Source organism: Rousettus aegyptiacus, unplaced genomic scaffold (genome assembly GCF_014176215.1).
Source record: "Rousettus aegyptiacus isolate mRouAeg1 unplaced genomic scaffold, mRouAeg1.p scaffold_m13_p_14, whole genome shotgun sequence".
Classification (NCBI taxonomy): Eukaryota; Metazoa; Chordata; class Mammalia; order Chiroptera; family Pteropodidae; genus Rousettus; species Rousettus aegyptiacus.
The window spans coordinates 48,702,653-48,730,432 of NW_023416289.1; the positions used below are offsets into that span (position 1 = coordinate 48,702,653).

At 52.8% G+C, this 27,780-nt stretch overlaps 2 protein-coding genes across 3 annotated transcripts in view; one reads left to right on the forward strand and one right to left on the reverse strand.

The window, feature by feature from the left end:
* ACSBG1 (acyl-CoA synthetase bubblegum family member 1) overlaps positions 1–15,728 on the forward strand; it is a 29,332-nt gene extending 13,604 nt beyond the window's left edge. The window contains exons 5-16 of one of the 2 annotated variants that reach the window (XM_036231835.1): positions 791–1,014; positions 1,318–1,406; positions 1,664–1,784; positions 7,713–7,793; positions 7,890–8,039; positions 8,317–8,493; positions 9,241–9,422; positions 10,315–10,545; positions 11,237–11,454; positions 12,915–13,054; positions 13,419–13,665; positions 15,149–15,728. In XM_036231835.1, the coding sequence (XP_036087728.1) occupies positions 791–1,014; positions 1,318–1,406; positions 1,664–1,784; positions 7,713–7,793; positions 7,890–8,039; positions 8,317–8,493; positions 9,241–9,422; positions 10,315–10,545; positions 11,237–11,454; positions 12,915–13,054; positions 13,419–13,665; positions 15,149–15,234 (1,946 nt within the window). In that variant the 3' untranslated portion in view covers positions 15,235–15,728. The remainder of the gene's footprint in view (positions 1–790; positions 1,015–1,317; positions 1,407–1,663; positions 1,785–7,712; positions 7,794–7,889; positions 8,040–8,316; positions 8,494–9,240; positions 9,423–10,314; positions 10,546–11,236; positions 11,455–12,914; positions 13,055–13,418; positions 13,666–15,148) is intronic. The other variant, XM_036231836.1, reaches the window with a different exon arrangement.
* Positions 15,729–15,984: 256 nt separating this feature from the next.
* IDH3A (isocitrate dehydrogenase (NAD(+)) 3 catalytic subunit alpha) lies at positions 15,985–27,485 on the reverse strand. The gene is made up of 11 exons (XM_016125830.2): positions 27,392–27,485; positions 25,626–25,688; positions 23,542–23,625; positions 22,089–22,203; positions 21,263–21,450; positions 20,752–20,885; positions 19,991–20,093; positions 19,833–19,897; positions 18,864–18,948; positions 18,306–18,458; positions 15,985–17,346 (listed from the first exon to the last, which is right to left on the reverse strand). Exons 1-11 carry the CDS (start codon positions 27,416–27,418, stop codon positions 17,263–17,265), a joined length of 1,101 nt encoding a protein of 366 aa, XP_015981316.1. The 5' UTR covers positions 27,419–27,485; the 3' UTR covers positions 15,985–17,262.
* Positions 27,486–27,780: the final 295 nt, after the last annotated feature.

Here is a 27,780-nt window from a genome sequence, read left to right on the forward strand (position 1 = left end):
CTTTCCTGTACGAGTCCCCATCTCCCCTGAGAACGGCCCCCATGCCCCCCGCCAAGGAAGCAGACTCAGAGTTTGCACAGCTTCCCCAGAGCCTCGCCACCTAGGTGGTGGCTCTCTGTCCCCACCTACTACACACAGGGCACCTGATCCCAAAGGCTGGGTGGTGCCCCAGGGTAGTGTCCCACGTGTGAACTGTAGCATCAGGCACACATTCCAGCTGTGTGACCTCAGGACAGTGACTGAGCCTCTCTGAGCCGCCACTGCCCTGGAAGTCTCTGGGTGAGGGACAGCCTGTGGACTCTGCCAGAATGAGCTGGACTGTTACTTACCTCCTGGGAGGAGAGGCTTCCCTGCCAAGGTTGCTATTTAGGTGCTTTGATCTTATCTCACTTCAGCCTTGTCCCTAACCCTTTCTCAGCAGACAGAAGAAGTGGGGAGCCACTGAAGGCACCCTGAGATCTGACTTTTTTTTGCTTTTCTGAGGGAGTAAAACCACACCACTCACTACCCTGCCTCGGGGTAAATTCCACCTGGGACAAAGGCCAGAGAGGCCGCAGCAGTCCCCAAGCCTGCATCTCCCCTCCAGCTGTTCCCACCCCTCAGGGCTGCCCAACTTACCCCTCCTGCAGGCTCTGCTCACCCATCCCCTGACCCACCGCCCCTGGCTCTTCTGCGGGCCCAAGGCCTTGCTGAGACCACAGGCAGGGTGCTCTGCCTAGGAAGGGACCCGGGACTCTCTGGGGATAGTCCTGAGCTGCATGACCCCAGCCATGGTATCCCCACCCTGCAGAGGAGGCGCTGTGGACAACTCGAATTGATGGGCGGGTGCGCCTGCGTGTGGACTGCGGCAGCGCCCAACAGCCCCCCTGCACCGTGCACCAGATGTTCTGCAGGACCCTGGAGAAGTATGGGGGCCTGCGTGCGCTGGGCTTCAAGCGCCAGGGCGTGTGGGAGCACATTTCCTACTCCCAGTACTACCTGCTGGCCCGCCGGGCCGCCAAGGGCTTCCTGAAGGTGAGGGCCCTCCCTGGGCCCCTGCCCAACCCCCCACCTGGCGACCCTGGCACCGAGGGCTTGGTGTTTGCTGAGCCCTCGTCAGGTGCCAGGCACCTCATGGGGGCTTTCCATCTGGGGTCACCCTCAAGTGGACTGGGAGCCAGCTGCTGGGCCGAGAGGCCTACTCCCTGGGAAGGCCCTGGGAGGGACAGCAGGGGCTGCTGAGTGGTGATCCACAGGCCTTCTCCACTTGGGTGGACCCTGGGACGGGGTCTCTGCACCTCCGCTGCTGCTGACCTGGCCCATCTTCCTTGTCTGGAGCTCGGCCTGGAGCGGGCCCATAGCGTGGCCATCCTCGGCTCCAACTCCCCCGAGTGGTTCTTCTCGGCAGTGGGCACCGTGTTCGCAGGGTGAGTGGCTGGGGTAGGGGCAGTCTCCAGGGAGCCGGGGGTGGGCAGACAGTGGAGAGAGGGTACTGTCTCTTCTCAGAGGTCCCGCCCACTCCCCAGCATCCTATCCCTTCCCTGGCCCCCTCCGCTGAGGGGTGGGGCAGCCGTGCCAAGCCCCTGTGGGAGCCCTGTGTGTCAGGCATGGGGGGCTCTCTGGGGCTGCGGCTGAGCCGCCGGGGTGGCGGTGCTTCCGGACATGAAGCCCCGGTCTCCTGCAGTGGCGTTGCCACAGGCATCTACACAACTAGCTCTCCTGAGGCCTGCCAGTACATCATCCATGACTGCCGCGCCAACATCATCGTGCTGGACTCGCAGGAGCAGCTGGCGAAGATCCTGCAGGTCTGGGCAAGGGCACGGGGCGTGGGTGTTAAAGCAGGCGTGTCATGACCACCACTGCGGAGAGGACCCTCCGCACCCTCTGCAGCAGGCCCCGTGCACTGGCCCGGAGCAGGGCAGGGCTGTGGCCTCTTACCCCTTAGCCCCGTCAGAACCCTGAGACCCAAAAGCCCAGGAGACATGCCCCACGTCACCTACGAGTGCGTGACACGGCCTGGGCCGGAGCTCCCAGCCACGTGCTGCTGCCCGCACTGCTCTTGCAGAGCAGGGTGCCCACTGTGGGGCTGGGGTCCTTTGCACTAGGCATGGCTCAGGGCCCTGACACCTTGAGCCCTCCAGCGTGACTCCGGGTGGGGATGGGGGCAGAGGCGGGCCACCCAGGCACATGTAGCTCGGCACAGAATGAGGATACAGCGGGCGCCCCGGCAGCTTCTGAGCCACCGGGTCTTTCTGGGGCTTCATGCTTCCTGACGCGAGGAACACCTGTTCCCATCGAGCTGTCACCACGTGCACCATGCGCCGACACACCACGCTGGCAAACTGTGGCCTGGGGACGCCTCTGAGCCAGGGCTGTCCACAGGCTCCGGGCCGCAGGCCAGCCTTGACCCGCGTTTGCTCCCTCCCAACAGCCTTCCATGGTTATTCTGGAAATCCTCTTCTCACGGGTTTTGCCTCCCCACCCTAAGCACCAGGCCCTTCACTGCACAGAGAGGGGACAGGCACCTCGAGGGTAGCGGCAGGGTCCTGACCTGCCGGGCTCCCTTGGTGGTCTGTAGGGTTCACCTGGGGTGGCAGCTTTGCAAGCCCTGCCCCGCGGAGCAGCCCTACCGCGCAGGACCGTGCGCCCAGCCCCAGAAACAGGGCAGAGCTATGGAAAGCCCCCAGTGGGATTCGTCCTGTCCCTCGGGAAGACAGCTGCTCCCCATGGATGTTGATTTGATCTGTTACCAGAGAGTGGGGTCCTCTCCCAGCTCATTGTCCAGGTTCTTGATGTCTCGAACAAAGAATTGAGCAAGACAGGGAGACACAGTAGAAAAGAAAAGTTTTATTAGAAGGGAAAGTCCACTTCCAGACGAGGAAGCGGGCCTGAGCAAGAGAAGTGTGGCTCAAAGGCCTGGTGACAAAGCTTTTGGGGTTTTTATCCCTATTTGCTGTGGGTGGTTACTTTTTTTTTAGAGGAGTGAGCTTCCTTGATTGACAACTAAGATTGACAGGACTCAGTGATTCATCATTTTGCTTTCTGTGCATGTTCGTTCCTAGAATTCAGTCTGTTATAATGATATTAATGAACTTCCAGACATCATCTTATCAAATGATATTATAATGAGGCTCAGGTGAGTTAAATGTTGTTGGGCTCTTCATTGCGCAAGTGCGAGTGACTGGCTTAAACTGGTACCTAATTCTCTGCCTACTTGTTTCTTCGTGAGAGTTAAAAAAAAATGCTTTCTGGCTTGCTTAATTGTGGGTGGATTAGGAAGCTCCCAGCCACACTGCCGCCTCCCTTCTGGGATAGGATGGCCTCAGTGTCTTTGCAGGCAGACCCGAAACCCCTAACTTACTTTCCTGCCTACCTCGTTTCTAAGAACCATGAACCCCCTTATTATTTGTATGGATGGTGAGGGTTGGGAGGTCTCTTCTTCCGCATCTGCTTCCTGCTGAGAATGACCATTGTCCCTACCTACAGGGGTTCCGTGGAGCTCTTTCCCTTTCTGACTCAGTCAGGGTGGGGTCTTGGGTTTCCTACTGAAATGCCACCTCAGTCCCTAGACAAGGAAAAGATAAAAACTGGTTATGTAAATCATATATCTATTAATTTCTATTATCGATTTGCCTGTTTAGCAAGTAAAGGGAAATAGTTGGTTAATATATTTCTTAAAGAGTAAAAAAGACCTTTGGCCTAAAGTCCCCTCCCCTCTCGGACTCTAAGGGCCCTGTCTGGCTTAACACCATTTCTGCTAGCAGTGGGCTGATGACCTTTATCAATAGCCAGAGGATCTGAGTCACCAGTTTGGGGAAATTACCAGAATTTGAGGACTCAAAGGGCCTTTTTTCCAAAGAAAGGAGGGAAGAACACTTAATGAGGTTCACTGAAAAGATTAATTCTGCGAGAGATGTCCCATTTCCTTTCCTGCTAAAAGATTAAGAATTTTACAAGTGGTGCCCCCACTCCCGCCCCCATTTGCAAAGGAAAAAACTGAGGCCCAGAGTTAGAAAATGTCCACTCTAGGTAATTATACTAATTAAATTTGTGTTTTGAAAGTTTCTGAACAAACAAAAATAGAGACGCAGAGTGGACCCCGATACAGCGATCACCCAGATTTAATGATCATCCATGTTTTTTCCTCACATTCATTCGTTGATTCATCACTTTGCTGGAGTATTTGAAGGCACCTGTCTGACATCACCATTTCCATCCCCAAAGATTGCGATATGCGCCTCGAAGAAACAGGACATTTTCCCTTAAATCATCACAGTAACTTGGTCGCATCCAACGTGAGGAGAACGCGTCTCACCCTCTGGTACCCACAATGTCTCTCCATAGTCGCCCACACGCTGCCTGTGGTGCTGTCTCTCAAGTGTCTTAATCCAGAACAAAGCCCCACTTTTTGATCCTTCAGCCACAGACCCGTGTGGTCCCCAATGGCAGCATCAGTGTTGCCAGAGAGCCTGTTAGAGAAGCAGACCCTCAGGCCCCAGACACAGAGCACTGGAACGGAAGTGTGGGCCCCCGTGCATTTAACATGCATTCCTCTCCTCCGTGATTGTGACACAGGCTCGATTGTGAGAACCTCCAGAAACTAGGTTCAGCCTCCCACACTCTGAGTTTACCTGCCGGCTTCCTCTCACCGCTGTGCTCCAGCTTGTTCCTCCAGCCTCTGCACTTCCTACTGTCAGCGGCTTCTCGTATTTCAAATCAAACGTTTTGGGGGCAAAAAATAAATTGGGGAGCAAGAACACCCTGTAGGTGGCGCTGTTGACTTGCTATTGCATCTCCCTGGCACAGTGCTGTCAGGGGGACCACTTGTAGAGATGCTGAAACTCATCAATGGGTTTAGGTGGCCACGTGCTCATGCACTGTGACGTCCCCCATCAGCCTTTCTCCATAGATGACCCTTTGCGGGACTTAATTAATTGTGAGCGTCTGCAAAGTGTTGGTTCTCCTGTCATCAGCAGCACCTGGGGCTCTCTACTACCTGAAGCACTGTTTGCTACAGAGCAGGTGTGGTAGTCAGAATAATGGTCCACAGGCATTCTTCGTTTTCTGGCGCATCGCTGTGTTACGCCTCACCGATGTTGCATTTTTGGCAAATTGAGGGCAGGACCTCTGCCCGCAAAAAGATGGCGACTTGCTTTGCTGCTCTGGTCTGGATGGGAATCCCCATGTCTTAGAGGTCTGCCCTTGTCCCAGTGAGTGTGCCATGTGTATCTGTAAGAATGTGCACGCTGCGGTTGGGGGCGCGGTGTCCTCTGATGTTAATGTTGGGTTAGTCTAGAGCGTTATACTGTCGTTTGAGCCACCTGTATCCCTGTTGGCTCTCTGTCTACCTGTCCTGTCAAACACTGAGAAAGGGAGCACCGGCCTCTCCTGTCACTGTTGTGGACTTCCCTGTTCCTCCTCTCAGTCCTATCGGGTTTCGCTTCCTGCATTTTGAACTCGGTTATGCACATGCATATTTAGATGATGTCCTCTTGAGGAATCAACTCCTTTTTCATCAGTGTCTCTCTGTAGCCTTGGTAACAGTTCTTGTTCCAGAGCGACTTTGTCTCAAGGTAATGCTGCCCCTGCAGATCTTGAGGGGATTAGTGGTTGCGGGGGACACATCTTTGCATTGTTTTACTTTTAACCGACCCATGTCCTTATACTTAAAGCAAGTTTCTTGTAGACGGCATGTCCTTGGGCCTTGCCATTTTATCTGGCCTGACAAAATTGACTATAAATCTGCCAGTTGGCTGTTTCCTGTTCGTTCCACCTGTTCTTCTATCCTTTCCTCCTCTTTTCTGACTCCATCTGCAGTGGGCGTTTTGGTATTCCATTCTCTCTCCCCTGGCTAAGGAGCCGGCCCTCTCGTGTTTGCTCTCAGGTTCATAGTGTGCATTTCTAACTTACCACGATTTACTCCCAATTAACATTCTAACGTTACACTCTTTACATGCGATCGAGGAATCAGGCGGAACCCTTCCGCCGCCTCCTCCCATCTTTGTCATCCGTTTTACCGTTATAACCTGTAGTGTTACAGGTTATAAGCCCTAAATGCATTATTTTTTAAAAAGTCAAATATCGTTCAAAAGCGGGGGATGTGTGTCTTTGACACTGAGCCACATATTTGTCATTTCTGGCATTCTTGGTTCTTTTATGTGAGTCCAAGTTTTCGTTTGGTTCTTCCTCCTACCTTAAGAATTTCCTTCAGACTCGTTTCTTACAGCACAGGCCTGATGGCGACACATTCTCTCAGCTTCTCTTTGTCTGGAAATGTGTTTATTTGTGCCTTCATTTTTTGAAAGATACTTTCTTTTGGTTTAAAATTCTGGGTTGCTGGGGTTTCTTTTTTCCCTTTCAGCACTTTAAAGCTTCCATGCCACGGTCGAGCCTCTATCTGGTTTCTGACAAGTCTGAGTTCTGATCTTTCTTCCTCTCCACATGGTCTACCTTGTTTCTTTGACAGCTCTTACGATTTTTTTTCTTTTCACTGGTTTCTAGCAATTTGATCATGTTGTTGTGTCTCGATGTGGTTACCCTGAGATTACCCTGCTCAAGATTCATCGAGAGTTTTGATTGGTAGATTTATACTTATAATCAAATGTGGAAATTTCTCTTTTTATTTCAATCAAAAAAAAATTTCTGGGGACTTCGATTACGCGTATGATAGGCTTGTTGGTGTTATCCACATGTCACTGTTCCTCTGGTTCTTTTTCTCTCCGAACTTTATTTTGAAGCTTTTTCTCCAGGGAGCCCACACTTCCATTCCAGTGCCCCGTGTCTGGGGCTGAGGGTCTGCTTCTCTAACAGGCGCCCTGGCGACACCAATGTTGCCTGTAGGGACCACATGGGTCTGTGGCTGGAGGATCAAAACGTGGGGCTTTGTTCTGAATTAAGACACTTGAGAGACAGCACCACAGGCAGCGTGTGGGCGACTATGAAGAGAGACACTGTGGGTACCAGAGGGTGAGACGCGTCTTCTCATGTTGGATGCATTTGGGGCTAGGTTTAGACAGCCTTCACTCTAAGGTTCATTTAGCTCCCCCACTGAGACCTGGCCCTTAGGGTTTCTGCCTCATGCCTGGTGAGGCCCGGCTCCTCCAGCCATCAGAGCCGCCAGCAGCTGTGGCCAAGCAGGAGCCCTTGTCTGACACTGGCCCCATCGTTGTCCTTCCTTGCACTTCCCTGAGCTCCACCCTGTGCTTGTGTGGCTGCTCTTCAGCCAAAGACTGAAGAGTCTCCCTCGAGAGATTTCTAGGATGCTTTTCTCCCGGGCTCTCCCCTCCTCAGTGTCTGTCGCACAGATTTCGGCCACCTCGGCTTTCCTGAACCCCGATCTGTCCCCCCAACTCAGTGGGTCAGTGGAGTTCCGTGTGCCCCCCCACATCTGTCTCATCTGCAGATGCCCCCTCTCCTCCCCCCCCCCCCCCCCGCTTCTCCACTGCAGGCTGGGTCAGTGTTGGGCCGGACCCCCAGTCGCTTCATTGTCCTGTAGCAGAGAGCCATTCCCTGACCCCCACTTGTCCCTCTTTACTGCTCCAAAGTCCTCATGAAAAAGCTGTACATGAAAGGCTAGTGTCCTGCTGGGTCAAAGGTCAGCACCGGGGTGCCAGCAACATTGCCACAAAGTGCCTGTTGGCAGAGCGACACCTGGAGATGGGACCCTTCTCAGGTGACTGTTTTCTTTTCTTTTTTTTTTGGATGAACCCCGTTTATTTTTTTTATTGACACAGATATGGAAAACCCTGCCCCGCCTGAAAGCAGTGGTGATGTATCGAGAACCTCCTCCAGAGAAGATGGCCAGGGTGTACACGGTATGGACACGGGGCGCAGGGCATCCGCTAGGCCCACCCAGCCTGCCCGGCCCACCTGGCTGACCTGCACGGCCTACTCTCTTCTGCTGGCCACAGATGGAGGACGTCCTGGAGCTGGGGGCCCAGGTGCCTGAGGAAGACCTGGACACCATCCTCGACATGCAGCGGCCCAACCAGTGCTGTGTGGTGATCTACACATCTGGGACCACCGGCCTGCCGAAGGGCGTGATGCTGAGTCAAGACAATGTAGGGCCGGTGCCCAGGTGTGGGTGCAGTGGACTGTGGGTGGGCTGGGGCTGGCAGCCCAAGGGAGCTGGCATGGGTCGGACACCCCCTCAGTCTGTGGTCCAGACAGCCCAGCAGGGGAACCAGAGGCCTGTCCCTGGGAGCGTCCTGCAGAGCTTCCCAGGAGGGTGAACACCCTGAGGGTCCCCCAAAGACATAGCCATTCCCCCGGGCAGCCACGGATGTGCACTGGCCTGCAGAAAGTGAGGGCCCCACCCACCCCACCCACCCATTCCAGATCACTTGGATGGCACAGTACAGCTTGCAGGAAAGCTACATATTTCATCCACATGACAAACAGGAAGTGATAGTCAGCTACCTGCCCCTCAGCCACGTCGCTGCCCAGATATACGACCTGTGGGTGGGCATCCACACGGGGACTCACGTCTGCTTTGCCGAACCCGATGCCATGAAGGTTGGTCTGCGCTCAGCCCATGTGGGTGCCGCGTCTGGGAGCCGGGCCACCACACTCATGCTGGTATATGCATGTGTGCTGGTGTGCGGGCGTGTGCTTGGGGCCCTGCGGGCACTCCTGGGGAGTGCCAGAGTCAGAACCCTTCCTGCTGCAGCCGGCACAGCCTTAGTGGCTGGACAGGAAGGGAAGCTGACGACGATGCCTAGAGGAAAGTCAAGGCAGGGTGGTGTCCTGGGGCTGCTGCCTTCAAGGATGGCCATCCTCAGGGTAATGACACAGCTGGCCACCGTCCTGCCCTCCGACCTGTCTCATCAACTACGCCTGTTCCTTGGGCTCTTATTCTAACCAGAACTTTCCAGATGTTCCCCCACAGCCCACTTTCCCCCACGTGGCCTCTCACTGGCCCAGGTGAAGTCACGTGTCCACTCCTAAGCCAGTCATTGCTCAGGGGGACAGGATATCACGGTTAAGTTAGACTGAGGAGGAGTCACCACCCAGGACTGGGAACTGAGGTGCTTCTAACGCATCTCAATGGCATCAGGGTTCTGTGGGCAGAGAAGCAGAGAGTGGATGGCTATTGGGCCTCAGCCAATAGTGTGTGCCGCGGTGTGTGCAGGCGTGTGTGCTCCCGTCTGCACACCTGTGTATAGGGTGCTGCGTCGTGTGCGCGCTGACTGGTGACAGGGTCGCCGCCCCTGGCTGGCCCTGGACTAGCAGACCTGCCTGTGTCTCTCTGGCGGTGAGCAGGGCAGCATTATGGACACGCTGCGGGAGGTGGAGCCCACGTTCTACTTAGCGGTGCCTCGGATATGGGAGAAGATCATGGAGCACATCCAGGAGGTGATAGCCAGTTCAGGCTTTGTCTGGCGCAGGGTGCTGCTGTGGGCCATGTCAGTGATGCTGGAGCAGAACCTCGCCTGCCCTGACAGGTGCGGCGGGCGGGAGGCCTGGGCAAGCAGCTGGGCTCAGTCCCACCCCCGGCACACAACTGGGGATCCACTAGGCCAGCTCGTCCCAGGCCGACTGGCCTGTCAGCTATGAGGACCCTGTGCAGAGGCCCCAGTGATGGCGGGGCTTGACACCCGGTCCTCTTCCCAGCCCCCACAGGAGTCACCGTCCTTGGGCTGTGCCTGAGAACTGACTCCCTCCAAGGGGCATTCATCATCATGTAGTGGCCCCTGACCTCAGTGCTGGGTGGCTGAGAAGGGGCCCGGAGACGGGACATCCCCAGCCTTTCCCGAGTGGCCACTTGCATCTCTGGTGGCCCGGGCTGCTTTTCAAACTCCCACACAGTGCCATGGGAGTGACATAAATCTGGCCTGTTCGATTTGGAAGTGTTTTCCACAACTTATGTCTGTGAAACCACATTATGCCTCCTGAGACGCGTACATGTGTCTGCACCCACACCTCTCTAGCCCAGACCTGAAAAGTGAACGTGTATGGCCGACCCAGTCACGGGGTTCACATGGGCTCATGTGTGTCCATGTGTGCACATGCATATGTGTTTCAAGTTTCTGCACGTGTGTGTGCAAACTTGTGTACATTTGTGTTGTCGCCTGTGTGTCTGTATATAGCTGAATCTGTTGGTCTCACTTCCTGGCTCGGGACATATTTGCACACAACTACATGCACACACACCGTGTGCACATGCATGTTCATAGCCAGTGCCAATTTCTAAAAGCTTTAGCAATGGGTCCAGCATAGGCACCAACCAGTCAGAACAGAGAAGTGGCCAGGCCAGTGTGCGCCCACCCTTTTGTGTGAGTGTGGCACGCGCATGCGTCCTTTTCTTTCTGTAACCCATTCCTCCTCTCCTGCCAGCTCCCCGAAGCCCATCAAAGCCAGACTGGTGGATTACCTGGTGCTGGCCAAGGTCCGCCAGGCACTGGGCTTTGCCAGGTGCCAGATGAGCTTCTACGGAGCTGCCCCCATAGCCGCGGAGGTGGAGCTCTTCTTCCTCGGCCTCAACCTCCGCTTGTACTCAGCCTACGGCCTCAGCGAGAGCTCGGGCATCCAATTCTTATCCGGCACCAGCAACTACCGGCTGCGCAGGTATGGCCCCAGTGTGGCACCTGCATGCTTTCACGCCCTTGTTCGTGCCCCTTGGTGCCCACCTGCTGAATGGGTCCCAGAGCCTGGGCCACTGAACCACGGGGTCCCCAGATGCAAGCAGTTCTGTCTTGGGCCTGCCTCCCCGGCCAGGCCTCAATCTCATGGAGGCGGTCTCTGCCAGTGTCACACGAGTCTGTGGTTGAAAGCAGCATAAGGGCCCCGGGACCCCTGGACAGAGTTCTATTGGAGAGCCTCCCTTTGTCCCCATCCAGGTTGGAGGTGTGTCAGAGGGTGTCCCGGCATTGCCGATGGCCCAGACTCCACTTGGGATGGGAGTTGGGGGACAGAGCCAGCCCTGCATTGGGCAGGGAGGCCAGTCAGTATAGGGGGTGAGTCGAAGAATAGTGTTGTGCTTCAGTACCTCCCCTCTCTGCCCACCTATCCCAGCACTTCGAGTTTTCATTCATTAGGATTTCATTCATTCGTTTGTTCATTCACCCTAGAACCTTTCACAGGCCCTGAATTGAGCACTAGATCCCTGTTAAAATACAAAATTCCTAGGAGGGGGACACCTTCTGCCCATTGGTGAAGACAGAGAGGTTAGAGAGCCCAGGTCTCCTGGTGGGCGCTGCTCCGGGGCTTGGAGGAACCAGCTCCCTCCCACTGTCCCTCTGGCCGCCCCCCCCCCCAGCTCCGGCAAGTTAGTGCCTGGCTGCCAGGTGAAGCTGGTGAACCAGGACGCAGACGGCGCCGGCGAGATCTGCCTGTGGGGCCGTAGCATCTTCATGGGCTACCTGAACAAGGAGGACAAGACGTGCGAGTGCATTGATGCCGACGGCTGGCTGCACACAGGTGATATCGGCCGCCTGGATGCCGACGGCTTTCTCTACATCACCGGGCGTATCAAAGGTGTGGGGCTGCAGCGGGGGCACGCGACAGGTGCGGGGTTGCAGCAGGGGCACGCGACACTGCCGCTGCCGCTCACATGCGCCACGAGCAGTGGACTCATGGGCCCCTGGGTGCCGCCACCTCGAGAGACGTCGCTTTGGTCTCCTCTCATGTGGGGTAGATACTGCCATCACCCCGACTTACGAAGACGATGCCCAGAGAGGTTAAGCAACTTGTCCAGAGCCACCCAGCGGTAAAAGGAGGAGCTGAGATTCTGACTCCCTGGAGACACGAGGCCATCTCCCCAAAATATTCGAGGCACAAATATTTCGTTTTTATATGCAAACTCAGATATGATGTAGAGTAGAACACAAATTGGACACGAGATTCAAAATAAAACATGAGGCCTCAGAGAAATTCCTCCTGAAGAATTTGGCTTTCCCAGAGAAAGAAGTTGGGGGCTTGCCCGTGGGAAGTGGACGTGATGGCCACTGGCCAGGTGCCTCCCTGTCACACTGCCCCCTACAATGTGGGCTCCTCGCAGCCATGGACTGTCTTGTCCTGTTCTGTGCCTCATGTCAACACAGGATCTGTGCACGGAATGGGACCCACTCACCTCTGTTGAGTTAGGTAGAACTGGGGACAGGGGCGCAATGCAGCTGAAATCACTCACAGTGTGTGTATGAGATGGCCGCGTGTCACCACCTGGCCTGGCCATAAGCCATCATCCAAACAGCGTCAAGGGTCCAGACACACCCAGTGCAAATGTGATTGGAAGAGTGGACCTGGGGTCATGGGCATGGCTCAGAGGAGGCTGAGTGGGTGTGGCCAGGCAGAGTGGGACACACTTCGTGAAGGAAGTGACTGAGCTGGTCCTGAAGAATAGGCCATCTGTTGACAGAGGGCGAAGGGGAGAGCGTCCCAGTAGGAAGATGTGAGCAAGGTGACAGGCCTCTAGCAGGGTGGGGAGGAGCACAGACTGTGGGACTGCACTACACTTAGCTCTGCCCCATGGCCCCGGACAAGCCCGTTGACCTCTCTGTGCCTTGGGTCCCTTATCTGTAAAACAAGAAGAATGCCACGTCGCAGGCCTGTGCTGAGGGCTGAATGACTGACTGTGAGCACAGCACTAGGCATGGTGCCCACACATGGTCAGTGCTCTGTAGGTGACAGGTGACGGTCACTCAGCAGAGGCTGGGAGGGGTGACATAGGGACCGGAGGGGTGAGGTAGGCCGGCTGAGGCCTGCTGGCTGAGATGTGTGAGCAGGCTGAGTCTTGGGGGATGAGCAGGGTAGGGGGCGGGGAGCCTTGGGTGAGTGTTTGTCCTCTGGGAGCATCACACCCTAGCAGGAGTGAGGGGCTCTGGGCGTGCTGCTCCTCTGGGCCTCCCTGAGTGTCCCACAGTGCTGCCGCAGCTCCTGCTAGGAGGCGCCGGCCGAGGCCTGCTCCAGGCTCAGCAGGGCCTGGCCTTGCCTCCCAGAACTCATCATCACAGCCGGCGGGGAGAATGTGTCCCCGGTGCCCATCGAGGATGCCGTGAGGAAGGAGCTGCCCATCATCAACTGCGCCATGCTGATTGGGGACCAGAGGAAGTTCCTGTCCATGCTTCTCACCCTGAAGGTGTGTCTGGGGCCTGGCCCAAGTGGAAGTCACACCCAGCCAGGACATGTCTGGCACGGTCAAGGTGCCACCGGCATGCGGGTTGGCAGCATGGGTCCTGGCACAGCCGACTCACAAAGTGCTGCTGCCCTCTCAGCTCAGCGGGTGCTGGCCTCCGGCGTGGATGCAGCTGGGGCACAGTCTCTGTCCCAGCTGTGATCTCATTGTCTGAGGTCTTCCATCTCGGACCACTGCCCTGTCCAGCACCCTGGGCTCAGCACAGTGGGGCCACAGCCTCGTTCCCCTAGATCTGGAGCTCATGGTGACGTCCCACCCCGACACCAGCAGCGTGACCAGCTCAGCCCTGACCCAGTCTGCTTTTCAGTGCATTCTGGACCCAGACACGTTTGAGCCAACTGACCACCTGACCGAGCAGGCCGTGGAGTTCTGCCAGCAGGTGGGCAGCACGGCCACCACCATCTCCAAGATCGTGGGGACGAGGGATGAGGCCGTGTACCGAGCCATCGAAGAGGGCATCCAGAGGGTCAACAGGAAGGCAGTGGCCCGGGCCCACCATATCCAGAAGTGGGCTGTTCTCGAGAGAGACTTCTCCATCTCGGGTGGAGAGCTGGGTAGGTGGGCTTTAGCTCCAATGCTGCCTGGGGAGGGCGGAGGCCATGGCAGAGCTTGCGAGGTGCCTGCAGGAAGGTCCCAGAGGGTACTTGGGGTGATGAACACCCATGTCCCCCCCCATGGGGGACACTCACTGCTTAGTGTATGGGCTTGGGTGTGAGGGCCACATTATGGGACATGTGCTGGAACTCGTTAATTTGAACATACAACATTTGACTTGGCTTTGACTGTGACCACTGCCCCCCGAAATCACCGTGGGACCACCAGGCAGGCACCAAAGTCACGTTAGTGTTTGGGCTGGAGTCACCTGGCTCTAGGAGGTGAGACTACCATGTTCTGTAAAGTCAGCTCCTGTGACAGGTAAGGGGGCGAAGCCCACTCTGGGCAGTGGTCTGTGGTCCGCAGAATCAGCCAAGACCTCTGTGCGGCGTCAGCCAGGTGGATGGAGTGCCCGGGCTGTCCACAGCTGGGGGGTGGGTGGAGTGCAGAGATGGCGTCCTCACAAGGTTCCCTTGGGCCCATCGAGGCTGCATGCTGACCCGGTACCCAGAGTGCCAAGTGAGTTTGGCCGTTGCTGTGATGTGGAGTGCCGGGTAGCCAGATGGTCATGTCCTCACTAAGCCATTCACAGAAATGACGCCGAGGTCCCCAGTTCCACGGCGAAGAGTCAGCTCACACGAAATGGGCTTTCAGCCGCCCACAACTTCGAATCAGAGCCCTTTCACCGTTGCTTTTGAGGGGGGACCAAGGCCAAGAAAGGTAGTTTGGGGGTGCCCTCTCACTGTGGCAGAGCTGATCCCCATCAGGGCACCCGCATCCTCAGATGGTCAAAGCGGGCTGCTCAGCATCGTATGAACTCAACGGAAATGCAGACGGGTTTGCGTATCCGTTACTGTAGCAGGTGACCCGACACCAACCACTCTGTGTTGGTTTCTGTGGGCCAGAAACCGGCCGCTTCACTGGGTGGCCTGCAGGGCCTTGCCTGTGGTCACAGCAGATGTCAACTGGAGCTGTTGGCCAAACCAGTGGACCCCTGCACAGGCCACTCCATGTCCCACAACGCAGCAGCTGCAGCCCCGGGGAGGGTGGTCTGAGAGCCAGCCCAGACCCACTTGTCTTCCATTGTCTGGGTGGCTCAAATCCTCTGTTCCTTTAAAGGACAGATCGACAGATGTGCTGAGGATCAGAGGCAGGCATGAGTCGAGGGTGAGGTGGACGCAGCTCACACTCTGCTGCATACGTGAGGGGAACTGCAGCCTCTCGTGACTGTTCTCAGAAGTGAAAAACTGTCACTTGCTCTGTGTTTCGCTAGCCACTCAGACCAAGGCCGCTGTGCCATGGGAGGGGTGACCAGCAGGAGCACGGGTGGCTGAGGGCCATCACAGGCCGGCTGCCTAATGCCAGTGGCGAGGTCTTTACCTCGCACCTTCTCAGGGGTCTCGGAGCCCAGGCCTCACTCATTTCTTCTAATCTCTCCTTTAGGTCCCACGATGAAACTGAAACGAGGCGTGGTCCTGGAGAAGTACAAAGCCATCATCGACTCTTTCTATCAAGAGCAGAGCAAATGACCAGGTCCCCCGGCGTATCATGAAGGTGGCAGGTGGCGGGGGCGTGTTCCTGAGCCCGCATCCCCTTTCGTCTGGGCGTGCAGACTCCCAGTGGGTCTGCTACGCCTCTGGTCAGTTATGGCACCGGCATCTGCACTTGTTAGGTCTCGTGCCAATAGCCAACAATTCTGAAAAGCTACACGTGTGCCTAGTTTTAAGTGTTGCTTTTTATTCAGGTGACAGAATACCAGTTCTTCTTCCAGACTTAAACAGCTGACAGATTTTGGTCTTGGTTCCAGGTAGATTTCACGGCTGCTAGCTTACCGGGCAGGCCATGTGGGGGAGGGGGAGTCAGCTTGTATGACCCTGTGTGCCAGCGGTTGTAACTCACTTGCCCATTCTGGGACCTCGTTGGAATCTGCTGACCTGTTATACCTTTTCTGGGCTCTCCTCCACACACACGCCAGCTGACGCATTACATTTCATGTATCATCTGGATATTAAACTTCTTAACAGAACTGTCGGCAAGGACCTGATTTTTTTTTGTCAAGCAGGTGGAACCAGTCCACAGGGCTGTGTGGGTGACCACTGGCGCCTGGCATAAGCGAAGGCGCCAGAGGGACAAGCAAAGCATTCCAGGCAAGCGGCCAGCTCTGCAGGTGTCACCACCTTGCCACCCCTGCCCTGACACCTGGCGCTGCCATTCATAATACAAGCCGAGCCACACTGACCTGAGGCATCTGACGGAAGTAGGCAGAGAAAGCGTATGTCTCGGTCAGTTTTGGAATTCTTTATTAGCGAGCCCCAAAATAATTAGCACAATTCCGTAAAACAGAGGAGGCAGCAGCTTAAACAGAGCACAATACACGTAAGGTTGTAAGTCTGGTTATGAGCCTGGAGCAGCACCCAGACAGGGTGCTTGTCCTTAACAAATCCTTGTGACCTGGGCACGTGATGCAAAGCCACGGGTTTGTGACATTACACAAGGGGCAAGGGAGGTCATGAGTTGCCTTTGGTTTGGGGCCAAAGGGTAAGTGTTCGATATAATAAACTCAGGGTCTGTCTGAAGATTTAGAAAAATCATGCTATGGGCGGGGGTGGGGCAGGGTACCTGAAGGTCAATGCTGAGCCAAGCCTCCCCAGGGCAGAGTCTGCTGGGCCTGGTGCCAAGGGACAAAATCAACAGCCCTGGGGTCAGGCCTGTTACCAGGCTCAGCTGGAGTGTGATACACATGCTGCAGGAGCATCACCATACGTGATGGTCAGTTCCCACGTCGACTCGGCCAGTCCCGGGACTCACCGGCTGTGTCATGCACGGTACTTGAAAAGCATCGGCTGACAAGGAAGCACCCCCTCAAGGGAACAGCAAATCTCAAGGTAACAGTCAAAAAATGCATTTGTGTCTTTGTGGCCAATAGGTTACCTGGATCTTAGTAATAAAAATTACATCTCATTACAAATTTCTTTGATCTAGAGTCTTTATTCATATTCAGTAATTCATATAAAGGACAAATTTGTCTTAATTTTCCATGTCACTAAGAAATAGGCTGTACTCAGTTTTGGATGTGAGCCTTTTCCTAGGAAACGTCTCTCGTGCCCGTCCGTTGATAAGAATGTCATCTGTGCTATTATATCGATGCTGCTCTATTTCTATTATATTTTTCATAAACCAAGGAAAACTCTTTAAAAAGTTAGATGTTTTCTCTTATTAATTCTGTATCATATTTACAGAAGGAAAAACTTTTAACTAAAGTGTAAAATGGTTCACAATGCCAAATGATACAATCTGCTTAGAGTTTACAAAAAATGTATACCAAATAACCAAATAGACATTTAACAAATAAAACGAGCATTTGGAAAAAGTCCTTTGAAAGGAGGCCAAGGGACGTCGCCTGCATCCTTTGCACAGATTTTTACGGAAAGGCCAGATCTAGGGTGTACTCAAGCAGGAAACAAGCAAGCCAAGCGCACGCAGAACGGGGTGTGTGTCCTAACATAGCCACGTGGGTCTGTTCAGAGTGACTAGTGTGGACAGCTCCTGCAGAAGCCTTAATCTAAGTCTTTCACTCGGCGACAGATTTCTTCTGTGAAGTCGGAGCATTTCGCACTGCCTCCCAAATCTTTTGTTAAGCTCTGAGGAAAGGAACAAGCAACAGTAAAACTTAAAACCCCTGGTGAGAAGGCTGCTAGGCAGTTACTGGGCTGCTGTCTTGCATTAGCCCCTCTTTTGAAGGGGTGCACCCTCCCCACAGCCGCCCGCCTGCCCCAGGAAGCCTGGTAAAGGCCTTTGTCCCCACAATAGACCCAAAGAGAATGTCTGCGGTGAGGACAATGAGAGCAGACCAGACTGGAGGTTTCATAAACCCCCAGGGTCCCTCAAGTTTAAAAGCTTATGACGTTTTGCTGTACTTTAAATGTTGGGCGATGTTTAAGTCACCGGCTGTGAAACGTCCTCTTCAGATGAGAGGCTCTCCGCAGACCCCCATTTCCGGCAGCTCCCCCTCCTGGATCCCAGACAGCCACACTTCCCCCTGCTCTCCCACACCCCGTGTGCCGCACAACTATGAGGGGGCTGCCCGTGACGCGTGACACAGGTTCTGTGACTTCACAAACAGTGTCGGAATAAAGAACTAACATGATCACTTGCCCTTCAGTGTGGCTACCAGGCTATCAAAAACGAGCTCGGATTTTTTGTTTTGGCTGTAAGAAATAATTTCAAATTACAGAATTTTCTAAAAAGGAGCCAACCTTGAAACCACTACGCTATGTGAAATCCAGTCACAAGATGACAAATCCATTACCCCACTTACACGAGGTCTCTAGAGGAGTCGAAGGCATAGACAAAGCAAAGGGTGTGTGCCAGTGTCGGGGGGACAGAAGGCAGGAAGGAGATGGGGAGTCAGTGCTTAGTGAAGATAGTTTCCGTTTAGGAAAATGAAAAAAGGGCTGGAGATGAGTGGCGGGGACGGTCACACAACAGTGTGACGGTGCTTAACAGCACTGACCGGAACACGTCAAAAGGATCAAAAAGGTGCACTTTACATCATGCCTGTTTTCCCACAGGTTAGGGGCAAGCCTGTGAGGCGCGGTACCTTCCCGTCCTTGATGGTGGCAAAGCAGGCCGCCTCGATCTTCGCGGCGTGGCTGGCCAGGCCCATGTGGCGCAGCATCATCACCGCGCTGAGCAGCAGCGCCGTGGGGTTGGCCATGTCCGTGCCAGCGATGTCTGGGGCTGTGCCGTGAACCTGCCTCGGGAAAGCACAGCCATCAGCATGGAGTGAGCCACTCACAGCCGCCGCCCTCACCGCTGTGGAGGACTCGCCGCACCCCCATGCAGAGAGAAAGCCGCGGAGAAATGGCGGAAGGAATTTCTAAAAACTGCCAAACTATGGACTGACCAACTTTTGGTCAACTTCTGATAAAATATTTTAATTGAGAAAGGATAAATAATAAGGATACAAAATAAATAAGGGGGACCACAAATAAAGCAAACTGGTGTAAAAAACCTGAACAAGGAGGCATTATTTCCTTTTGACAGCTGCAAAGTCGCAAGAGCTCTAACCCAGTTATGCACCCTGCCCCCCCAATAGCCCCCCATCCTCAGGCCGCCCTGACTTAAATTCTGCTTCGAGTGTCAGCAGGGACCTCACCGACTCGAAGATCGCGACCCCGTTGGCACCAATGTTGCCGCTTGGTGTCACGCCGAGACCTCCAATCAGTCCCGCACACAGGTCACTGGGGACAGAAAGCACGTCAGGGTGTTGGGTTGAAAAACAACATGTCACCCAGCACGCAGACTTTAGCTGTTAAACACCATCGTCCAGAAAAAGGAACCACTGCTCCTTGGAGACACTGGAAGATACAGGATGAGCCTGGAGCATTGGACTGTGCCAGAAAGCTGATGACGGCTCACAGGGACGCCCTCCATCTGCGTGGGGGTAACCGGAGCATCATGTGAGTGATAGCGACAGACATAACCACTGCATCAAAGGGAAACCATGAGTCCCAAAGGGCACAAACAAACAACAGATACATACATACGAGACAAGAAAATGCTTGTCCTTACAGAATGCCAACTAACGAATGCAGAAGAAACAGCGAACTCGGAAAATCACCATGTGGCCAGTGTCGTGTGTGTGTGTGTGTGTGTGTGTGTGTGTGTGTGTGTGTGTGTGTGTAGAAAAACAGAGAGAGGGACTAAAACAGTGAATGTGGAAAAATGTTACATTTGGGGAATGTGGATGCTGAGCACACAGGAATTCTCTGTACCGCTCTTGCAACTTTTCTGTTAGTCTGAAATGATGTCAAAAGTTGCCAAAAAATTTGTAAAAAATGACCACTCACCTTCCTAGCTATAGGAGGAACTCAATCACCCAACCAACCAGTAAAACATCTGAAAAATCTGAAGGAACTAACGACCAAGGATCAGTAGCCCGGAGCCAACAGGGCACAAAAATGAGGAAATAACCCACCCAGCAGGTGATTACTGCAGCCACCTCAACTGTCAGAACTCACATCTTACAGCACATGCTATTTTATAATATTGGATGGAGATTTTTAAACTACAATTTTTTTCAGACATTTATAAATTACAGGATAAATGGTGCAGCCAGACTCACCTCAGGATGTCGCCATACAAGTTCGGCATAACGAGCACGTCAAACTGGGACGGATCTTGGACCATCTACAAGAAACGCATCTGTGTGTCCAGGAGTCAGAGGCGCACGCATGCAGCCTGCGGCCCGGAAAGGAGCAGGCAAGCGGGGGCAACACTTACATTCAAGCACACTGTGTCCAGGTACATCTCATTAAATTTAATATCTTTACAGTTTTCTGCAACTTCCCTGCATTTTTGCAGAAAAAGCCCATCTGACATCCGCCTGTATTTAATTAAAAAAATTAAAAAATGGTTGGAAGCAAAAACTTGCAGAAAGAAAAGCATTAGAAAAGTAAATTCAAGAAATTTTGGTTCTAGAAGCCAGAGTATCTGATTTCAATTAGAGCAAAATTGTTTTTTTAGGCAGCGATGTTATCCAGCAATAATTACCAAATAACCTGTTAGTAAGAAAATGGTGAAGTCGCTTTAAAAGGCTACCTCACTCTGTTACGTGAGTGGTTTTCCTACTTTACCATCCAGCACTTTTCCTAGGCGAGGAAAGCTATTGCTTTAGACATTCAGGGATGGCCTCGAGCAGACTGGCCACGAAGTGGTAAACTGCTCAGGTCCCCACGTGCCAGCGCCCTGCACCGACTGCTCTGCGCCCCAGCACACCCACCATTCCGCTCGGAAGGCTGCCCGGCCGGTCGGGGGCTCCGTGGCCCACAGCTCCCTTCTCCGACCTTCTGGGCCCCTCCTGCCTCCCAGGACCAGAACCCCGACTTGCTCCCCTCAGAGCAGCAAGGCCCGGTAAGCGGGATATTGCGACAACAGAAACAGCGACCTCTGACTGGCTGAAGGTGTTTTTCAGAGACACGGGGAATCGGGGAACAGGCCAGAGCGCAGAGGGGAAGCCCTGCATTCACCCCGCAGGGACTCACATGATGTTGGCTTTGTGCACGGCGGTGACGTTGCTCCGGTGGTTGTTCCGGGCGTACTCAAAGGCGAACTCGGCGATGCGCCTGCTCGCCTCCTCGGTGATGAGCTTGATGCTCTGCACAACGCCGTCCACGATCTAGAAGACAGGTGGTCCCGCCCGCTGCAAAGACCGCACCCATGGTGGGCACCGGACAGGGTCGCTAGCGGCGCGCCCCCGCAGCATGTGCAAGTGTCAGCGGGGCTCCTGTGGGCCCAGCCCTATGCAGCAGGAGTCAGACGCCCGCCACCCAGACGAGGAAGACTGAACCGCACGCTGGAGCGCACCTGTGGAGCAGCTTTCCCATGCAAGCGCAGGGCGTGTCCCCAGGCCCGGGCCCCATTCCTCCCGCATCCCGTGAGCGCTGCTGGACAGAGACCCGGGACCAGGACAGACGCCCAGTTGGGAACCCAAACACCTGCCCAGTGCACAGGAAGCAGCCCGACCAAGGACGAAGGAGATCCGAACGCACATACCACGTGCTCGATCCCACTGTACTCCCCTTCTGTATTCTCTCGGATGGTGACAATATCCACATCGTGGTAAGGGGTCTTATAGCCTTCGATTGAGACACACGGCCGGACATTTGCATAGAGGTCGAAAGTTTTACGCAGCAACAAATTCATGGATGGGTGACCAGCCGCTATTGGGGTCTTTAAAGGGCCTGTAATAAAGCAGAGCACACAGGTGGCAGGAGGCCCCTCTCCCATAGACACGAGCGCACGGTGTTGCCTAGAAAATTCTCCTCTCTCACTTCTCCATCAGAGCTGTGCCAGGGCCCTTTCCCTGGGCATGAGGTGGTGGTGTGACCTAATGCACGTGCTTCACGATCCAGGGACACCTGCACCTCAGGGCAGGAGTCACCTGAAAGGACAGACGGGTGCTGTTGCTGAGTCTGACACTCTCCCCACGGTGAACAAGCCCATCATGGCTGGCCGCTGGCCAGCAGGGGGCGAGGAAGACCCAAGCTGGCCCATCTGGGTTTGGAGCCATGCTGAATCTAAACCTGTCACACGCCACTATTCTGAACCATGACATTAAGTATGTACTGATTCAAATAAAATGTAAAAATTATGCAAAAGATAAATCTAGATAAAGGTAGCTATGGACTTTCATTTGACATTGGCCAATAATACTTCATGTTTTTACTGGGGAAAAATGTCCCCACACGAAAAACAAAGCATCTCACTATGGGTAAGCTGCTCTATAAAAGGCTGGCCTCATTTAGCTTAAATGCATAACTTTCCAAAGTCTAGCACTGGTGGTAGAGACCCGCGGTGCCGTCACGGCCACTTTGAGTACCTTTGAGGCCCATCTTGTTCTTGTCCATGGACTCCTTGGCCTCCGTAGGGATCATCCACTTCCCTCCGGGCCCTTGGATGGCGGTGACATTCCGCTCCTCCCACTGGATGGGCGCCTAGATGCCACACCAGAGCACAGTGAGCTGTAAAGCCTGAACATGACTGACGCCCAGCAGGTGTCGTCGTCTAGCGTGCCCAGCCCCTGTGTGCTCAGACTCCTAGCTTCCACCTGCCCACTCCTTTTATCACGGCTCTTAACAAGGCTATAATTAGAGCACCATCGGGAGGGGAAACAGGGCTCCCAGAAACCTTCCATAGAGCGACCCACGGATGAAGGCGTCACACTTGGCAAAAGGAGCCAGCCACAAAGGACCACGCATTGAGATTGTTCATGTGGAATGCCCAGAGCAGGCAGACCCATGGGGCAGAGAGCAGGTTGGTGGGTGCCTGGGGTTGGTATGGGGTGGGGTGAAAGCCACAGGGGGAACAGGGAGCGACTGCCGATGAGTATGAGGTTTCTTATGGGTGATGAAAACGCTCTAAAATTAGACTGTGGTGACAGCTACACAACTCCGTGAATATGCAAAAACTATTGAGTTGTACGTTTTAAAAGGGTGAGTTGTATAGAATGTGAGTTACGAAGGCCACTTTTAAGGTATAAAACACAGGGTTGTCCTTTCTGTCCACCCACGTGGCAGCCAGCATGCTGAGCGTGGACTAGGAAGAGGGCAGGTTGACGTGGTCCTCGTCCTCAGGGTGCTCACAGCTCAGGGAGCGACCAGATTCTGTCATTTCTTCTGCAGGAGCTTTCATAAGAAACTCATGTAGGAAAAACAATCTATGTATAGTTTAGGTAAATAAATTTTGTTCTTCGACCTATAACTGTCAGTGTCATAACAATTCAATTTAATCTTACACGTTATATCACCTAGCAGCTGTAAATAGCAATAATAAAGCATCAGATCAAACAAAGTCTAAGTCTCCGAAATTCCCAAGTCAAGAGGATTTAAAAACGTCTACATGCATTGAAGGCTAGGCTGTTGGAATAATAATACCGCACACTTGACAATACCACGTCAGAAACTTAAAAAAAAAAATCTTTCAAAATCGCCTATACAGTGTTTTGAAACGTCAGTTGTGTGCTCCTCTTCGGCAGAAGGCAGAAAGAGGTAGAGAGGTGACTTAGCAGGTTTGGGAGGCCTCAAACCTAGGCAGGGCTCAGAGATGCACGAATGCTGTGGCACTGCTGTCCTCGAGACTGACGGCAATAAGGTGGCTGACACTATCGACAGTTGACAGCAGGGAATACCACTGTTCGAAATTGTGAGGATTAAGCACAGGTCTTTCCGACCCCATGCAAACGTGCACAGTTCACCCTAAGAGTTCACAGACTCCAATGGGTGAGAAAACATCCCTATGAGTTATCACTGAAGGTGTGTGTCAAGCCCACTTACTTTGGCAGCATCAAAAATCTTCATAACTGCAGCTGAAATTTCTGGGCCAATGCCATCTCCTGGAATTAAAGTGACTGTCTGAACCTGAACATAAGAAATCATCAAAGAAGACAGTAAGCATTGATTTTTGAAAGCTTAAAAAAGAGTATTATTGACAAGGAAATCCAGTCTATGGGGGATCTCAGGAAGACCCAAATGCCATTAAGAAAACAGATCGACCTCCCGAGGGCTCATCAGAGTGGAGGTGGGAATCAAGATATTCCATGATGCTGCTCTTCACCTGAGTTCAGGTAGTAAAAAGAACTCAGGTGATACTCTTTAGATAAAACAAAACTAAACTACTAAATGGACTTCCCAATTGATATTTTTTTTTTTCAGAAAAGCTCCAAAGGGTCCCATTAATTCATGTCTATAAAACTAAAGGAAGCAAAAATCTTGACAGTGTCCTCTCGCTGACATTTAGGGGGCTCGTCACAAAGGTGTGTGCTTTCCTCTCCATAGTAAGTTTCGTACCCCACGAAACACTTCCCATTTTGGCACTCAGAGAAGATGGGACATCACCATCAAGAGAGGGTCTCCATCTTTCTGAGTTCCTCTATAAAACTGTCTCCTTAATGATACATGTAACTGAAATTAGCTCAGCAAAGTTTACATGTAACCAGTAAGAACAGCACGTGATCAAACCTACAAAGTCTGAGTTACACTTAGAGTGACAGTGTATTTATAATGTAACATCAGTTATTTATTTCAAAAGCTTCAAACAAAATGAAGCCAGCGTTTCAAATACAGAAAAAAAAAATGTGTAAAGAGGAATAATGAGAGGAGTCAAATGACTTAAGGTGATATTCAGACACTCTCTCTCCATATGGAAATGATACATCACAATTTGAGGACAACCCCAGCCTGGAGGTTTGGTCCAGATGATGGTCTCTTCCAGCTGCCTGCACTACGCTTCCTTAAATCACTGATTTGTTTCCCTGGTCTTGCCTTCCAGTCATATTACCTGAGCAGATAGACTAATGATTTCTGAATTTTCCTGTACATTGAAGAAATCTTTTTAAAAATTAGTTTTTCCTTTTATTTCTTTCAAATATAACTACCTTCCCACCAGGCTAAAACAATTTTTTAATGGATAGCCTAAAAATTAAATAATAGCAGAGCTCCATGATGATCTCATTAGCTTTTAGAATGTGTTTAAAACGCTTCACTGTCCTTGAGCCTGTAGTGCAGCTGTATTCTGCATCTTTGTTATGAGCAGAGCCCAGAACCTTCTGGCTTCTTATTCTCCTCACTAGTCTCAATAAATGTCATCAGGCCACCAGAAAAATCTACTTTATTCCACAGTACAGAACGTGACTGGAAAAAAAATATTATGGTCTTACAAATCCCTCATGGAGTAAGATGTCATATGGGAGTATAAGAATTATGAAACACAAATCAGGTTCTGTAGGAAGGGGTAAAATAAAACCGCGTAGGAAATCACTGACCCACAGTCTTAGAATGCTCTAAAAATGTGGTCATCAGCTTTCAAAGCACAGAACTCTAATGGCAGGAATTCTAAAAGCAGCAGATTCAATGAGAAATAGAGGCTCCACTAACCAGACAGTCTCTAAGACTGCGCAGGGAGAGCACAAGCCTACGGGCCGCACGGACTCTGAGGCATTTCGAATTGGCGACCAATCTACTGTTTTTAGGGAAGCTCACAAAATAAAAATGCAAAGCAGGTTTTGAAGCTTCTCAACAATTTTTCTCAACTTGTAGTGGGTTTGAAGAAAACTGTCTTACCAAAATGAGGCTGTGAAAAAAAGGCACAGGCTCAAGGGAAATTTCTATCTATTTTTAACAAGGCTCCTTAACAAGATATTAAAGTGACAGGCTTACATAGCCAGTTGTAATATAATTCTTTTAAATGTGACCTAATAGATTCATACATGTTAGCCGATAATATTAATATATAGCATAAGTATGGCCAATTTTCTCTAATTTTAAATAAATGGAGATCAAGGGCTATATAATAAATGTGTTAGAGCATCTTTCTTGAGAAACTTCTAAAAGGAAAAAATAAAAAACGTAATTATACTCACACCACCAGCAAAACCTCTGGTCACCTGTTTTGGGTTGTGGAACGCCCCTAGCAGCCGAGAGACCTATATTAATATCAACAGAGAAATGCCATGCACAGAATTAAACCACATGCAAGAGGCAGAGGCAAAGCCACTTCTGACGGCTGCTAATGCTGCAAGTTTGCAGAGATACTCAGGAACTTCCTAGGAATATTTTCTCATCTATTAGCTCAATGTGGCAAGCTACCTCAGATTTGAAAACCTAAATACTCAGTTTACTTTTGCTTGTAGAACTTAAGTACAATACACTTTTAAAGTTGATTTCATGAATAATAGCTGTCAAAGATGTCGAAGGTAAAATGAAACTATACTTTTTTAGCTCGGACATTGGATTTTCCTCAGATGACTTGTTTCTGAGGCACAGAGGTCAAATGACTGTCAAAGGTCACATAGGGAGTCTGTGTCAGAGGAGAACCTTGTCCTCTGAATCCACAACCCAACACTTTCTCAATATCCATGTGATTTTTTTTTCTTGTAGGCCACAATAAAGGCAAAACAAATTGACTAGCATGTTGATTATCAAATGTGCTGCTTCAGTCCCTTGTTCAGAAGACTTCGTGTACCTGTCACAGATTAGGTGTTAAGTGTAAACTCAGTGGTTAAGGGACTGGCTTCAGTTTAGACAATGACATGGAAGTTACATAGCTACTGATGCCCAAGAACCACTATCTGTTTGGTGACTGCAGGATAAATGTGTCAATAACTAAAAAAGCTTCTGCAGGTGCTAGGTGCTTTCATATTTAATCATCAGACAACTCTGTGAAGCAAGTATAGACGCTTTATAGATGGGCATATTAGGGTTCAGAGATGTTAAGTAAATTGCTCAGGGTCACAGAGCCAGTCAGTAGCACTCCAGGATTTAAACCGGAGACACCTACGTTCCAGAGTAGAGCTTTATCACTAAATAACAGTGTATGGGGACCTCATTTTAAACACAAAACGAAGGAGAAATAGAGTATCAAATGCCACGGAACAATTAAATTGTTGATGGTAGATTTCTAGGCGAGGTTCTTCACCAGCAACAGGAGGCATGAGGGCCTGTTTTTCCCTGCACCTACAATTTGTGCTGTGATCTTGGCCCAGAGCAGGCAGAATGGGACTAAGAACTGGGAACACCCAGACCTCCTGGTTTCCTCTCCAGTTCTGACACCAACTTCCTGTGTGACCTTGAGAATGCCCTCTCAAGCGGTGCGCGCCACCCAGGAACCACGGAGCCTCAGAGATGGTCTGAGCCCTCTCCAGCCCCGGCATCGCGGCCGTCAGAAGCAGCTGCTCTCCAGATGGCAGATTCTCACCAAGGAGGTGCAGGAGCTGCTGGCCTCCCCCTCCGGGGGTTCAGGGGTCAACTTGCGGTGTAGAGCGCCCGTGTCCTTTGGCGGGGACACAACCGCAAGGGCAGCCCGGGGAGTTGGGGTGCGGGTCCTGGCAGGAAGCGGCCTCAGGTCCGCCACGGGACCCCGTCCACCCCGAGCCGGCGGTCCGCGAGCGGACGCGGGGAGTCCCAGCCGTCGGAACGGCGCAAGCCCGGCCTCAGACCGTCCGGCTCGGCGCGGGGCCTGGGCTTCGGCCTGGGGTGCCTCTGGGAGCAGTGCCGCGCCCCCCTCGACCTTGACGCCATTCCCCTCGGACGCGGCCGTTGGGGCTCGCGCTGCCCACAGGCCACAAGGCCGCCTCCCCGTTGGGCCCGCCTGATCCACGCGATCGCCGCCCGTCCGCCCTGCGCTCACCTTGGACATCCACGCGGGTCCCGCCATCGCGTCCCTCTCACCGCGGCGACAGCACTGCCAGAGTGCGCAGCCGCGCAGCCCGCGCCGGGCCACGCCCCCAAGAAGCCCCGCCCCAGAGCCCGCCCCCTGGGACACGCTCCGCCTCCGCTGGCCAATCGCCGGGCTCGTCTTGCGGTGACGTACTCAGCCACGACCCGGAAGCTGCCTGTTCGGATCTCCCCCGCGGACTGCCCCGGCTCCTCCTCCATTCATTGACGCACCGTTTAGAATGGACCGTGGCTGCGCGCATCCTACATGCAAGGCACTTGTTATTAACTGCCTTTTTTATTACGGCCATCATAGAGGGGGTGAAGTGGTGTCTCCTTTCAGTTTCGATTTTCATTTTCCTG

Excerpts from the sequence above, each read along its gene's own strand:
- IDH3A (XM_016125830.2), bottom strand. The coding sequence starts at position 27,418 with ATGGCGGGACCCGCGTGGATGTCCAAG. Across the intron at positions 21,451-22,088 it reads GAACAAGATGGGCCTCAAAG|GCCCTTTAAAGACCCCAATA; the intron begins GTACTCAAAGTG and ends GCTTTATTACAG. Across the intron at positions 20,886-21,262 it reads ACAGTGGGATCGAGCACGTG|ATCGTGGACGGCGTTGTGCA; the intron begins GTATGTGCGTTC and ends CCTGTCTTCTAG.